At 35.3% G+C, this 16,521-nt stretch overlaps 1 protein-coding gene across 2 annotated transcripts in view; it reads right to left on the bottom strand.

Annotated features, from left to right (window-relative positions):
• Positions 1 to 16,521, bottom strand: part of IL1RAPL1 (interleukin 1 receptor accessory protein like 1) — a 1,407,730-nt gene that overhangs the window by 582,804 nt on the left and 808,405 nt on the right. For both annotated transcript variants that reach the window (XM_055120124.1, XM_004612439.2), the window contains 2 exons: positions 13,908 to 14,094; positions 11,195 to 11,348 (listed from right to left, as the gene is read on the bottom strand). In XM_055120124.1, coding sequence (XP_054976099.1) covers positions 11,195 to 11,348; positions 13,908 to 14,094 — 341 coding nt within the window. The remainder of the gene's footprint in view (positions 1 to 11,194; positions 11,349 to 13,907; positions 14,095 to 16,521) is intronic.

The raw sequence follows: 16,521 nt of genomic DNA, 5'->3' as shown, positions 1-16,521 counted from the left end.
ATAGTATAAAGTCAGAGAATATAATAGTCCCCACCTTTATTTTCCCTCAGAATTGCCCTGGCAATTGGAGGTGTTTTACGTATCCATATAAAATTAGGAAATATATGTCCTTGAAGAATTCCTATTATTTTGTAAATATTGGGAAGAGGGGGGTATCTATTAAATCATACTTTCAGAATAGATATTCAGTGTTTATTTTAAAAATTAAGGGATTACATGTAGTAGCCAATTAAAAAAAATATTTTCAAGTGTAATTTATAAAATCTAGGATAATACCATATATTTAGCAAGCATATCAAAAGTTTTAAAAGCAAGTCAGTTAAGATTACATGGCTCAGATGAGTCATTATAAATAATAATTTAGAACATATGTTGGCACATATAAATTGCTTAGCAATTCCCATTACTAAATCTTATATTTATAGAAAGCATTTAAATAAATAATGCCTTGTTTTCCTCATGATGAGAAATGTTATATTCTAGCCTTGTTATTGACATTATCAAAAATGTATATATTTTCTGCTTAACAATAAAAATGTTCCTTTTATTCAAAGTTATCACGACTTGACATTAAATGTGTCCTTAATGAATACATTTTAGACAACTTAGTCAATATATTGGGAGAATGAATAATAAATTAAAGTCATTATTGTCAGGAGAGTTATCATTAGAAACTACTCATAAGAAAAGACTTTTGCCTTAGGGATTGAATTGCAAATCAACTTTAAAAGGCCAAATTGATTAAACTCACTTTCATTATATTGATCAACTTTAATTTTTTCTAAGTCAGCAGCTGGAATTAATATGAGTTATATCTGACATAACAGGTGTTTACTTATAAAAATGTATAAGGCTGTAATAAGTTATACTATATTAAAAATAATGTCTGTGATGGTTATTTTCAGCATTAATTTTAGCACATTTGACACATGAGCAGCATCAGTAGTGTTCCTGGAATGGTGAGTACCACTTGAGCACATCTATAAAAATAAATAAAGATTTTAAACACTGCTAAATGTATAAAGTGAATTCATAATGCGAATAATCGCATAATTATCAATTTCACCATTTTTAAAATTACAATTAGCAAATATCACTTCTATCTATATGATAGTTCAAGAAAAGTTTATTAATAGGGAATATAAAATACATATATATTTAAAGAAATAAAGAAAAATGTTAGTCTTCCCCTAGGCTAGACCACACTACATCATTTAATTACATCAGTTAAAGCAGAATTAAATGCTTCATAGTAAAATATGTTTTAGTTCAACTTGAAAGATAAATCTTCCATGGTGATCATTAGAACTAATATGAAAAGCACAGTGCCTTAGTATTAATTATCCATGGAGGAAATCATAAATTCAGAGAATGAAATTTTATTCCTCAGTTTGTAACTTTGATGCATATATCTGTGTTTTGGGGGGTCAAGAGAGTATACCTGTTGAAATTTAGGGATTACTTGTTCTTTGCTCGGGAATCACTCCCGGTAGTATTTTGAGCACCATGTGTGATGCTACGGGTCAAATTGGAGTTAGTTGTGTGCAAATCAAGGGCCTTGCCTTAACTCCTGTATAATCTATTTGACCCACCACGATGCATTTTTGTACATTCATAAGCCACTTGACCTTTCTTTGTATCAGCCTCCTCAAAAAGGAGAAGATGCATTTTTTTTTCAGAAGCTAAATTCAGCCTGTGATGATTTGAAATTATCTGTTAAAAATGTACCAGGGGCCAAAGAGATATCTCACTAGGCTGGAACACAGGCTTTGCAGGTATAGCCCTTGAGCACAATTAGGTGTTAACACCAAACCAAAAAGTATAGTAAGCATAACACCAGGTGTATGGTGTGAAATATGGGTACGCCTTCATTAGTAAATGAAGCTAGAACCATCTAAACAACTAAAATCATCATAGTCTTAAAGGTGTCAACTGATTAATTTTGCTTTTGTCAAGTCAGTTATCTACATCTTGACTGTCTCTGCTTCTTATACATCATTGGAATTTTTCCTGAAGAACAGTTTTCAAAATCCATTTATATATCATTTATTTACCATAACTTTACTCTGTTAGTCTTAGAAATTTAATGGATTTTTAATTGGACTGATTCATTTCAAACATTTTATAATAAATGTGCATAGTATTTTGTTCTGGATTTTTCTTTTCAAATTCAGAAAGGTGTTTTGGACCAGAGGAAAAATAAGTATTAAACATATAAAAGTAAATATAACATAATTTAATCAATGTTTTCTGAAAAATAATCTATGCATTATGTAGCACTATAGCACGGTCGTCCCATTGTTCATTGATTTGCTGAAGCGGGCACCAGTAACCTCTCCATTGTGAGACTTGTTTTACTGGTTTTGGCATATGGAATACACCACGGGTAGCTTGCCAGGCTCTGCCGTGCGGGTGGGATACTCTCAGTAGCTTGCCGGGCTCTCCAAGAGGGACGGAGGAATCGAACCCGGGTCGGCCACATGCAAGGCAAACACCCTTAATCTCAAAAATATATAAACATGTACCATAACTAATGCCATATTTTCTGATCTAAATACAAGACAATATTAATATTATTAATTGACTATGGTATATCCAACTTAAGATATTTTAAGAAAAGCCAGTAGACATGTCTTATTTTGTAATTATTATGTCTCTTTTTAAAGTATTTTATCTATTTTAAGTTTTAGTTCATTATAGTTTAAGTAGTAATACTATTGCCAAATGGGTGAAGAAATTGTGATAATCATAATAATGATATATATATATATAAATTCCATTATATATAGTGGAATAGTATTGTGCTATAAGAAAAGATAAAATTACGCAGTTTTCTACAACTGGATGGAATTGCTAGCCAGAATTGGTATGTAGAATGGTAGGTACAATGTTACTAGGTCTTTTATGAACTAATTCTAGACATGATATGTGCCCACATTTTACATGTGCAGATCTGACATAAGGCTATAGTTAAAACTACAGTCTGGGTATGAGTTAAAGTTAATGGAAATGATCCAAAGGCATGGCAATATTTTGTTGTATTGGTATTAATACAAATTTGAATAGTTTCACAATTTTATCTAATAATACTGGAATCCTGAAAATTCTTACATGACCCAGTACAAAAATATCTCTTTTCAAAACAGTAAACACAATTTAAAAACAAACTTATTGGAACTGAAACATGTCCATGTTAAATCAGTTTATGCATCTGTTGAGTGACCATTATGGATGAGACATACTAGATTTTCAATGGGTTTGGAAATCTTGCACTGAAAATTATACAACAATCCAAATATGTTCATCCAACAATAGAGCATAAAAATTCTGAGGCAAACTTTTTTGCAATTTAAATCGTAAATAAATAAGCCCACTACCATATATTAAGATTCAACACTTCTAGTGACAGAGATCGAAGTAGAAATTAGTATGAGTACAGCTGAATTTTGTAACACTATTAGTACACTTGATTTCAGTGATATTTATAGCATGTGCCACGAAACAATGTTGAAATACACATTTTACTAAAACTCTCAAGGGACATTCACCAAGACAGAAGATATTCTGGGCCATAAAGTACACGTTAATAAATTTCAAACAAATAGAAATAATACACCAAGTTCATAACTCGGAAATTAGAAATTAAGAGAAAAATGATTGAAAAAATCAGACGCTTTGAATAATAAATTTCTAAATAACACATGAGAATAACATTCTCAAAATAAAACATCTCTTTTTGTTTCTTTGTTTTCTTTTTGTTTTGGGGCCACATCCAGAGACGCTCAGGAATTACTCCTGGCAAGACACTTATGAATTACTCCAGGCAGTGCTAGGGATAATATACCTGGTTTGGTTGTGTTCAAGGCAAAAACCTACCTACAGTACTATTGCTCTGGCCCCAAATAAAAATATTTTGAGGGCTAGAAAGATAGTAGAGCTGATAGGATGTTTACGTTGCATATAGCCAACCTGGGTTCAATACCTAGCACACCATATGGTCCCTGATTACCAACAGAAGTAATTCCTGAGTGTATAGCAAGGAGTATTCACATTATTGGGTATGGTCCAAAAAGAAAGAAAGAAACAAAATATATGTATATTTTTGGCCCACAATTACATATATATATGAAGTAAAATGTAAATATACCTTAAATTGAGTGGGCTTCAGTGAAAGCTATATTGATAATAATTTATGTAAGTCTGCATATCATAAAATTATAACAGAAAAATCTAAGCTTTTCTTCTGTGAAGTTATTGTTAAGAAAATAAAATTACAAGCTACAAAAACAAACAGAAAATACAAGACACAGGAGATGAAGAGATAGTTTAGCAGGTAAGGCATTAGCCTTGCACTTGACCAAACAGGGTCCGATCCCTGGCCCCTCATATGATCCCCTGAGCCCCACCACAAATGATACCTGAGAACAGAACCAGAAGAAATCCCCGAACACAGCCAGTTGGGACTCCAAAATGAACAGTAATAAAAATAAAATCTACAGGGGTGAAAAGAGGACAGGGATAAGGTGTTTTCTATGTACATGGCTGATCCATGTTAGATTCCTCAAACCACATATGGTCCCCAGATTCCCACCTGAAGTGATCCCTGAGCATAGAGCCAAGACTAAATCCTGAGCACATCCTGATGTGGCCCTATCCCTGTCTCCCCCAAAATTACAAGGAACAGATTCAGAGAAAATACTTTCAAAACACATCTGATAATGTACTTGTAAGAAAAGATGTATAAATTATTCTAAACACTAAGCAACAGTAAGAGCAAACATCTGAATTTCAAAAGTGAACAATAGGTCTGAGCAGACACTAAGACTAATAAACATATAGATATATGCATATGAAATAATGGTTTCTTCTATGAACTCTCAGTAGACAAAGCAAGCATATATATGATATGTGTAAAATAACCTTTAAATAGTTCTAATGTAACCAAGTGCAATTTCTTAAACTCAACATGAAGGAGTACATGCTTGAAGACAGAATATTTGACTTTGAACAACTGTAAATAAATCCAGTGACAATTCAGAAGAAAAAGTAGTTAAGAGGGCAGACACCATAGGTAAGAGTTTGTATGGAAGATATTTGGAAGAGAAAAGTAAAAACATCAGTGTGGTTTGGACTTAGAGTAAAGGGTTGAGGTTAGAGATAACATTGAAATATCTTAACATAATTTTTTTATTTCTTTTTTTAAATTAATAGTTTATTTTTAATTAGTGAGTCAACGTGAGGGTACAGTTACAGCTTTATACATTTTTGTGCTCATGTTCCTCCCTTACAAAGTTTGATAACCCATCACTTCACCAGTGCCCATTCTCCACCACCAGCAAACCCAACATCCCTCCCCCCCTCCGCAGTCCCGTCTCCCCCCACCCGACACTGCCACTATGGCAGGGTATTCCCTTTTGTTCTCTCTCTCTGATTAGGTGTTGTGGTTTGCAATAAAGGTGTTGAGTGGCCATTGTGTTCAGTCTCTAGTCTATATTTGGCCCGCATCATCTTTCCCCTACATGACCTCCAACCACATTTTACTTGGTGTTCCCTTCTCTGAGTTGCTCAGAATGAGAGACCAGCCTCCAACCCATGGAGACAACCTCCTGGTACTTATTTCTACTATTCTTGGGTGTTAGTCTTATAGTCTATTATTCTATAGTCCACAGATGAGTGCAATCTTTCTATGTCTGTCTCTCTCTTTCTGACTCATTTCACTTAGCATAATACTTTCCATAGGGATATCCATGGCATTCTTCAAAGAAACGGAGCAAGCAATCCTGAAATTTATATGGAACAATAAATGCCCACGGATAGCTAAAACAATTCTTGGGAAAAAGATGATGGGAGGCATCACCCTCCCCAACCTTAAACTCTACTACAAAGCGGTAACAATTAAAACAGCATGGTACTGGAACAAAAGCAGAACTGCAGACCAATGGAACAGGGTGGAATATCCCCACACACAACCTCAAATGTATGATCATCTAATCTTTGATAAAGGTGCAAGAGATGTGAAGTGGAGCAAGGAAAGTCTCTTTAACAAATGGTGCTGGCACAACTGGACAACCACATGCAAAAAATGGGCTTAGAACTCGACCTGACACCATGCACAAAAGTCAGATCAAAATGGATTAAAGACCTCAACATCAGACCACAAACCATAAGGTACATTGAAGACAAGGTCGGCAAAACCCTCCACGATATTGAAGATAAAGGTATCTTCAAAGATGACATGGAACTAAGCAATCTAGTAAAAACAGAGATCAACAAATGGGACTACATTAAACTAAAAAGCTTCTGCACCGCAAAAGATACAGCGACCAGAATACAAAGACTATCTACAGAATGGGAAAGGATATTTACACAATACCCATCAGATAAGGGGTTGATATCAATGGTATATAAAGCACTGGTTGAACTCTACAAGAAGAAAACATCCAACCCCTTCAAAAAATGGGGCGAAGAAATGAACAGAAACTTTACCAAGGAAGAGATACGAATGGCCAAAAGGCACATGAAAAAGTGCTCTACATCACTAATCATCAGAGAGATGCAGATCAAAACAACCATGAGATACCACCTCACACCACAGAGGCTAGCACACATCCAAAAGAACAAAAGCAACCACTGTTGGAGAGGATGTGGGGAGAAAGGGACCCTTCTACACTGCTGGTGGGAATGTTGGCTAGTTCAGCCCTTTTGGAAAACAATATGGACGATTCTCAAAAAACTAGAGGTTGAGCTCCCATTTGACTCAGCAATACCACTGCTGGGAATATATCCCAGAAAAGCCAAAAAGTATAGTCAAAATGACATCTGCACTTATATGTTCATTGCAGCACTGTTTACAATAGCCAGAATCTTAACATAATTTTTAAAACATTTAACATCTGCTAAAATTGCTAAGCGGGTTTATTATTGCTTTCACTGTTATCTTTTACTGAGCAACTACTTCACACACACAAAGTTTTCCCTTGTCTTATTACAAATTCGATAACATCGCCTTGCACATTTGAGATACTTTATGTATCCTGAAATTTCCTTTTTTTTCACCTATTGGATTGTTTCACTTTTACATAGAAGTCCTTCTAACATATGTCAAAATATTTAGTATTGGCTATGGTATATACAACTAAAATTGAATTATATTATACCATATTATGATATTTGATATGATATTTATATTTGGTAAGTATTATGGTACATATGAACCCAAGATACAAAACTCTAAATTACCATCTAGAGAACCGCCCATCTTTATTTACTAAAAGATATCATTTGTTTCTGGGAACATTGGTAGAGGCAAGTTCACACAGGTAATTGTATCCATGCTTGAACATTGTATGTCAAAACTCAACTATGAATAACTTTGTAAATTATGGTGCTTTAATAAATTTATTTTACAATTAGATGCAATTTTGGAGCTAAAGGCCCAGGTTCTATATCTGACACTGTATATGGTCCTGAAGCAGTGACAAAGTCACCCCTGAGCACTGAATTAGGAGTAACTCTTGAGTGATACCTGGTGTGGCCAGAAAATAAAAGCAGAAAGATAGGAATTGGATTGTTAAAATTGTTCAATTTGATCACAGACAGAGTCAATGTGCTAGTTTACCAATATTTGGAACAATGTTAGGTACAAATATATTTTGTGAATAAACTTCTACTGACAATTAAAATGTACTAAAATAACATTGTATTTGGGGATTGAGTGATAGTACAGCAGGTAGGGAATTTTCCATGCACACAGTCTATCTGGGTTCAATCCTGGGCACCCCATTTGGTCCACCAGGAGTGATCCCTGAGTGCAGAGCCAGGAGTAAGCCTATACCTTTGTAAGTCATGGCCCCCAAACAAAACAAAACAAAAATATTGTATTGAATTCTAAGGCATGCAGCTCAACGTTCAGCAAAAATTTCACATATTGCCTACTTGTGCTTATATTTTCTATTATATTACCCAAATGAACGTTACATATAATTTAGGCATAATCATAACAATCCCATTGTTCTTCAATTTACTTGAGCAGACACCAGTAACGTCTCTATTCCTCCCAGACCTGAGATTTTAGCAGCCTCTCCTTACTCGTTTTTCCCAATGATTGGAGGCTCTTTCAGGGTCATGAGACCTATTGTTACTGTTTTTGGAATATCGAATACGCCACGGGTAGCTTGCCAGTCTCTGCCCATGCGTGCGGGATACTCTTGGTAGCTTGCCAGACTCTCCGATATATATATATATACATATATATATACATATATATGTATATGTATATATGTATATGTATACATATATAGAGTTCCATCTCATAGGATTGATTTTTCCCTAATTGCCACCCTCTCAGAAAATCCTACTTCTCCCAGATATCTGAGTTGAATATTCCTTCCATGTGGATGCCCTTCCAGACTCATATTCCCTTCCAACCCTTTTCCACCTACACAATTCCAAAGCAGAAGGGAGCTCTCCTCCCCCACATAAACACACACCCAGGGCACTGCTCGGTTAAGTGAATTCAACACAAGGCATTATCATTATTTGCCTTTTGTCAGTTTTTTAACAAGATATCACTGAGTTCCTAGGGGGCTAGAATTCAAGGCATTTCTCTCCTCCCAGTGAACTACTGTAGAGCCTGGTAAAACAGAATCTAGGGATCATTAAGCAGTTTTCAAACTCATGTGGAAGGGTAGATGTCCAGATCCTTGATGCAATGCTCCTCTCCCTTAGTCACAATCTGGAACAGAGGACCAGAGCAATAGGACGGTGGGTAGGGTGCTTGCACCCAGCTAGATCTGGTTACATTCCAGCACTCTGTGGTCCTCCAAGTCCTGCAAAGAATGATCCCTGAGTACAAGGGCAGGAGAAGGCCCTGACCATTTCTGGGTGTGGCCCTAACCACTGTTCTTTCTCAAAAAATATATATATATATATATATATGTATATATGGATCTAAGCCTTCAGGGTTTGAATCCATTGTATTCCAAATTTCACCAGCCAAAGCAATGGCCACATTCTGTCTAAGTCTGATGACACTGTCAGTCTGTCTACAAGAGAGAGATGGATAAGCAGATCCATTTCAGACATTTCTGCTGACAAATGCTGGGCAATTGACCAGTGGAGATGGCTACACTGAAAAAAATTTCCATTAAAATTTTACTTTGTCTTGGACCTCAAAAATTTATGCTTCCTTTTAGACAAATAAAATGATAGTCTTCGTTAGAAAGCAAGTAAGGAGAGTATAGTAGCTTTGAGAATTTAGTAGAAATTGTATTAGTGGCTATGTAAAATATCCTTTTTTACATTATTTTTCATTTGGAACTTGGTTTCCAATCTATATCAAATAGTTTTTCAACTATCTTATACTAGATTGAGGTTTAGTATTCAGCTATTTCCAGAAGGAGAATCATGAGCTTAACAAAGATTAGTCCTTTATTCAAATGAACAAAGGCAAACCTACATTTTAAGAATAGATTTTTTTGTATGATTAAATCCAATCAGGAACAACTTTGTATCTATATCTCTCTTGGTGATTTTTTTATTATTTTATCTTAACCGACTTTAAAAAGGCTCCATATACATTGGGACTCAAGAATGTCACTAAGATAGATATTGTAAAAAAAAATTAAGTACAGACATTCATATCTTCATTATTCCATGAAAGATTGAGATATTAGCAATTGTGTTAGTTTAAATTTTTTATACAGGGGCCGGAGCGATAGCACAGCCGGTAGGGCGTTTGCCTTGCACGCGGCCGACCCGGGTTCGATCCCCGGCATCCCATATGGTCCCCCAAGCACCGCCAGGAGTAGTTCCTGAGTGCAAAGCCAGGAGTAACCCCTGAGCATCGCTGGGTGTGACCCAAAAAGCAAAAAAAAAAAAAAAAAAAAAATTTATACAGAGATCTAATACATGCAATAAAACTCAGAGTCGACTAGAACAATATATATATACACATATATGTATATGACAGACATGTAATGCCAGATAGCAAATATGCATTTATAATTAACATGTAATATATTGCTCATGTCAATTACTGGGCCTAATATTTATAAAAGTCATTATAAAGAGTTCCTTACTAAATATTTTTCCATCCGAATAATTACTAACCACCAATTAAATTTAATGAGTCAATACTTAGTTTTTAAGTAAGACTATCAAAGCTTCAAGATTTGTAAGACAAGATAATTAGAGATGAAGGTGGTCACCACAAAGTACTTTTCATATATAGAACAACAGTTTTTGTTTTCCAATGAACAAATACAGATATATTTAAAATACTTTGTATCCTTTCTGTAATTTTCTGTATGTTTTGTAAATATGATTTTTATAGTAAGCCACTGAGAAGAGTCTCTTTCATTAGATGAGAATAATGCTTTTCTTGTTTATTCCCTCATTTTATCTCAGAATCACTATAAAGTAGAAAATAATATAGTGCAATTTTTATATGACTTAAAATTGACAAAGTGATACCCATTTGGGTATAATTATGTAATTTGCAAACTGATTTTTATATATTACCATACTCAGTAGATTCTTGCAAAAACCTTGAAATAAAAAAGGCAATTTTTCAACTCCCTTTAATACATGAAGAAAATATTCTTTTTTTCTCTAAGTCTGATATTCTAAAATTATTGGTAATTCACATTAGTTCAGATTAGCTACAGATTATGATTTCAGACAATATTCTGAATCTTCTTCTGCCCTTCAACCTTAGACAACACTGCAATAACTTCGTTCATTGAATCTCACATACAATTATCCAACGAATGCAGGAAATTTATGCTATTTTTCAAAACTTTTGCAGGATAAATAAATAATGTAATGATAATTTTTCAAATTTGGGTCAGCACGCAAAGACATAAATATATTTCATATATCCATTTAGCGGTAAACTCTAAAATGTTTCCAAAAATGATACTACTCCAAAATACAAGTCTAATTTTCTGAAGCTGTAAACTTATTATTTCAAGTACTTTCCAAAGCTAACATTCCTATAATTCCCTAAACATATTTTTTAACCTTTAAAATGCAGTTTAGCACAGTGATTTAAAAGTAAAGAGGAATAAAATTCACCTCTAGGAATACACCTGGTATTTTGTTAAGTACTTCTTCCATTGCACAGATTCAAAAAGGCCAATACACAGCATAAAATTAAAATGGTAGTACCAATAAAATATTGAATACGTCTTACCAGTGACAGTTAATTCAGTAGTTCTTCTCACAACAAAGCCTCCATATTTTAGCTCACAGGTATAATTGCCAATGTCATCTTCTCTGACTTCCTTTATAAGCAGGGTATCTCTTTTGAATACGATACTTGGCCGCCATGTTTTTGTTCTACATTCCTACACAGAGAACATTAAAGCATTGTACGGTATGTAGTAACTGAAAAGTAGAAAAGAGTACTTAAATTGACTAAACCAAATTTTTTTTAAAGTTGCATTTGAAAAGGAATAAAGAGTAAGCAATTACTATTAAAGATTTTCATAACTTTTCTACATATCTAAGGGAATCAGGTAACCCATTTGGAAGAGTATTTTCAACAAGAGGTAGTTTCTTAACTTTTAAGATTAGTGTCTCCATCTCAAACATGTATTGATTTATTACATATAAGAAAAGGGAGTAGAGCCAGGGCCGGTGCTCGGCTCCGGCCAGCCGGGTTTCCGGCCCAGGTGCCCAGGCCTCTGCAGAGCCGGTGGATGTGGAACGAGCGGGAACCAGAGACAGCTTTAGGAATTGGGGTTCCAGCAAGTGCTTGCACCCATGTATGGAGACTGTGAACTAACTTTGGCTACATGCTGTTCCAGGAAGGGAAATAATTCATTTTCAAACTTAAATCTTCTCGGACTTAATTACTATAATACAGAAATTGTAAACTGCGCGGCCGCTACTGCGGCCGCGCGACATTTTATCTCTTCATTCTCATCATTGGAAAACTTATTATCAAATATTTCCCTGTTAATAGAGCTGTATTCTTAGGGGATAAATTCCAACAAAAATAGTGAGTCTGTTTTGAAACTCTAACAACAATAGTGAGTTATGTGTTGAAATCTGGAATGTAATCAAGGTAAAGAGAAATGGAAGTGAAATTATCACTCACGTACGGGGTGGGTTGGGGGGGTGAGGGGTGGGATGTATACTTTTTTGTTTGTTTGTTTTGTTTTTGCTTTTGTTTTTGTTTTTATTGGTGGTGGAATATGGGCACTGGTGAAGGGATGGGTGTTTGAGCATTGTGTAACTGAGATATAAGCCTGAGAACTTTGTAACTTTCCACTTGGTGATTCAATAAAAGAAATTAAAAAAAAAGAAAAGAAAAGAAAAGGGAGTATTTTTGGTTTAGTTACAACATGATTTTTAGAAGAAAATAGTCCGCATCGAAGATTGCAAAGTTGACTATTTGGATTCATTTTAGGATTGAACCCTGAGCACACAGCCAGGAGTAAGCCTTGAACACCTCCAAGTGTCAACCAAAAGCAAACAAACAAGAGAGATAAATTACCCTACCCAAAAGTTTTAGTGCTAAATTTAATTATTTAGACATAATTAAATCTCTTTGTTATATATACATATATAATATTTCTTTTTTTAATTAATAGTTTATTTTTAATTAGTGAGTCAATGTGAGGGTACAGTTACAGATTTATACATTTTTGTGCTCATGTTTCTCCCTTACAAAGTTTGATAACCCATCCCTTCACCAGTGCCCATTCTCCACCACCAGTAAACCCAACATCCCTCCCCCCCTCCCCAGTCCCATCTCCCCCCACCCCACACTGCCACTATGGCAGGGTATTCCCTTTTGTTCTCTCTCTCTGATTAGGTGTTGTGGTTTGCAATAAAGGTGTTGAGTGGCCATTGTGTTCAGTCTCTAGTCTATATTTGGCCCGCATCATCTTTCCCCCACATGACCTCCAACCACATTTTACTTGGTGTTCCCTTCTGGGCATATATAATATTTCTATAACCCATAAAAAATAGCCAATGTTTATGTGCAAGTTCTTTTACAGTATGCAAATTATCTATTTTCACTGTTAATGGATCTGCCAAATTATTCTCACTGAATTAAGCTTTAGATTATAATGACTCTGGCTCAGGATATATCTGTTTTTGCCAAAAAACGAAAGTCCATTTCATTTAGCCAGACTTGAAATCAATGCAATAAGGATAAAATAGCATAAACCTTTTGACTCGGTTCATAGGTAGTTCATATTCTAAAAGATATCTGTTGCCAGATCCATTTTTTTCAGACAGCTATTTTGTTTTGTATGATTAGAATACAATTATTTCAGATGAATGTATACACGTGTATAGTCTCATATTGGCTTCATAGTCTGTCATAACCATATAAAATGTGAACTGATTATGTTAAAAATATAAAATGGGTTAGAGATAAAGTATCTGCATTGTTTAAATTCCACATACACTTTATCCCTTCCCATAATTGCACTAGTGATGGTCATTAGAGATTAAGGTCTTGATAGTACAAATATGGTTTGAAACAAAAATAAATGGCCAGTGTGAGGATTGTTATTCAAAAATTGTGTGTGGAGGTATGTGATCCTATGGGTGTATGTTCACAGAGCCTAAATTTTCAGAAAATTTTGTTGCAATTTGCAAAAATCCTAAGGTTAACTTATCAAACGAAGTAATGATATGTCTAGGAGCTGAATATACACAGGGACTAGACACATACTTGTTCCTGGAGACTCCCGTAATTCTTCTTTTCATTCAAGCAATTGTTAGAACACACATAAACATGGCTAGGTAAAAAGCAGATAAATCAGAGAGAATCAGGGTAAAAACTGCTTAGCAATTTTTCTCATCCAAATTTAAAATCTCATCCAAGTTGACGTAAAGCACACATTAATCTCTTTAGAAGCAACAGAATTATCCACAGACCATACCTTATACCAAAGGATTTCAGGTTCTCTGCTTGGTAGTAAAAAATCTTCTATGTCACGGCATGAAATTTCCTTGCTTTTGCTAAGTTCAGCTTTATCAAAGTACTTCATCTTGGAATTGTAGCAGAGTCCAGTGTCATTTTCACCGACTGTCAGTGAGATGGATACTTTCATACAGTATGTGGAGTTTCTGTAACAAAGCAAAATAAATACGGTGTCCTGGTGAGAACTCAAAAGGCAAGTAAAAATTAAGGGATGTCAAGGCAGTGTGCTTAATACAAGACAGGGAGAGAGAAAGGCTGGAGCAACAGTACAACGGGCAGGGCATTTGCCTTGCATTTGGCCAATTTAGATTCGATCCCCAATACCCGCTGTGTTCTACTGAGCACCACCAGGAATGATCGCTGAGCACTGCCAGGAGTTATTCCTTATTGCAGAGGCAGCACTAACCCCTGAGCACCAGTGAGTCGCCCCTCCCTCCAGAAAACAAAATAAAAATACAAAGAGAGATAAGGAGAGGTTGGGGAGGAAAGTAGAAACCTCCATTAATTAGTCACTGTCATAGTGTTGCAGCTTATCTCATGCCGTTCTCTCTTGTCACCAATTGAAACCCTCTTTGCTTGCCATGTTGCCATGTATTTACTTTTCATTTGCTGCTTCTGATGAGGAGACTCAGGGGTAGGGGGTAGGGGTCATATTACATATAGGATTTTATTGGAAACATGCTTAACAGAGATATTTTATATTTAGATAATAAAAGTAATAAGAGAATATTTAGAACAGGCAAAGCTTTTGCGAAAAGGAGAATACAAGAGGTTTTCTGCAAAAATTGGTAGCAAGTCAACGGAGCAGCAAAGAAATGCATCTGGCTTATTAAGAGTAATGAAAGAACAGGAAGGAATAAGTATTTTCAATTTTTATTGTACAGTTGTCTTAATGGGAGGAGAGGTTTGCAATGAGTCTGGGGGGAAAATAGACTGCACAGCCCTTATCTTTAGTGACCCATATCCATTTGTGTTGGGACCTGGCATCCAGATAGTCAGACAAGAGAAGCATTCTTATGCATTATGTAAGAACAATCCCAACTTGATCGACAATTCTAGAAAATCCGTTCATTAAATCTGCATCGCACTTTACTCATTACTTGCTTTTCCTTAAATCAAGTTTATAACTTGCAAAGTAAAAGACTAGAAATCATGAGCAAACACATCTTTGAGAACTTTGGCACCAAAGGAAGTTTCCTTGTTAACTGCACTATTTCTATTGGCTATTTAAGTCTGTGGATACTCCATGAACATTAACAATGTATCAGGCATGAAACAAGCCATTCCTTATTATTAAAAGAAGAAGTAAATGTCAGACATGTAAATATATTCTTTATTTAGATTTTTATTTTTTAAAATGTTAGGATGGCATAATTAGAATGACCAAAGAATACCTACTTTGGTTGTGGCATAATAAAATCTGTGTGTGTGTGTGTGTGTGAGCAGGTGTAAAGTTTTTGCCTAAATTCCTGGTACAGATCTCCTAAAAGTGTTGAAACTTTCTAGAAGCGCTTTCCGATCATATTTTCATTTTAGCTCGAGCTCCAAGACTAAGAAAAATGATTAGTGTACTGAATCTCGGAGCCTCACTCACTGGTCTTCAGGGAAAAGGGGAACGGGATTGGCAGCGGTCATCTAAATCAACAAAAAGGTTTTTTTAACGAAGGCTATGCCCACCAGCTAGTGTTCAGGGATTTCTCCTGGCCCTGTTCCAGGGAATCATCCCTTGGCAGGGCTTGGGTACCATACTGGGTGCAAGGCTCCCGGTTTGGCAGAGAGGGCAAGACTAATGCCCTACCTGCTATACTGTCTGGTCTTTCAACAAAAATGTTGAACAACATAATCAACCATTGGTGAGCTTCTAGATTGGTGACTCTATAGAGGTTCTAGAAGGAGCACACAGAGAGAGGCTTGAAGTCTCTGTGCCTCTTTGTCCTTCTACATATTTTCCATCTGCTGGTTCATTCATATTCTTTGAAATACATTAGTAATAGTAAATAAACTGCTTTTCTGCATCCTGTGATTCATTCAAGGAATGATTGAGTTCAAGAAAAGGTTTTTAAAAACTGATTTGTAGCACGTTATTAGAAGGACCAAGAACAATCTAAACTTGCATTTGGTATTCGAATTATAGGGCATGGGAAGTCTCATAAAACTGAGAATAAAACCTATGTGTTATTATGCTAACTCTAAGTAGAAAGTTGCAAAACTAAAATGCATTTAAGACACTCTGCTGGCATTGAGGAATTGCTTGGTGTAGGGACAAAACATATTTGCTTTTGGAAGTGTTGGGAATAGAGGAGATAAATTGAGGTTTCCATTATAGCTAATTGTTCACAATTATTTTGAAAGGCAAAGAAAATGCACACCAAATCAGACAGGATCACTGTATAAATGTCAAACTGCAAATAATATGTAGTCTATAGCTAATCAAAAATAAGATGATATGATTAACCATTACACGAAGTAAATTGACAGCCCTAAAAAAAGCCCTGAGGATATTTTTCGGGAGATTTTTTTTTCCAGAATGATGACATATCCCCTACCCTCTGTCCATCACAATCTAGGAGAAT

Source organism: Sorex araneus, chromosome X, assembly GCF_027595985.1.
Source record: "Sorex araneus isolate mSorAra2 chromosome X, mSorAra2.pri, whole genome shotgun sequence".
Taxonomy (NCBI): domain Eukaryota; kingdom Metazoa; phylum Chordata; class Mammalia; order Eulipotyphla; family Soricidae; genus Sorex; species Sorex araneus.
Note: the sequence above shows the minus strand (reverse complement) of the source record. Positions and strands in the feature narration are given on the sequence as shown.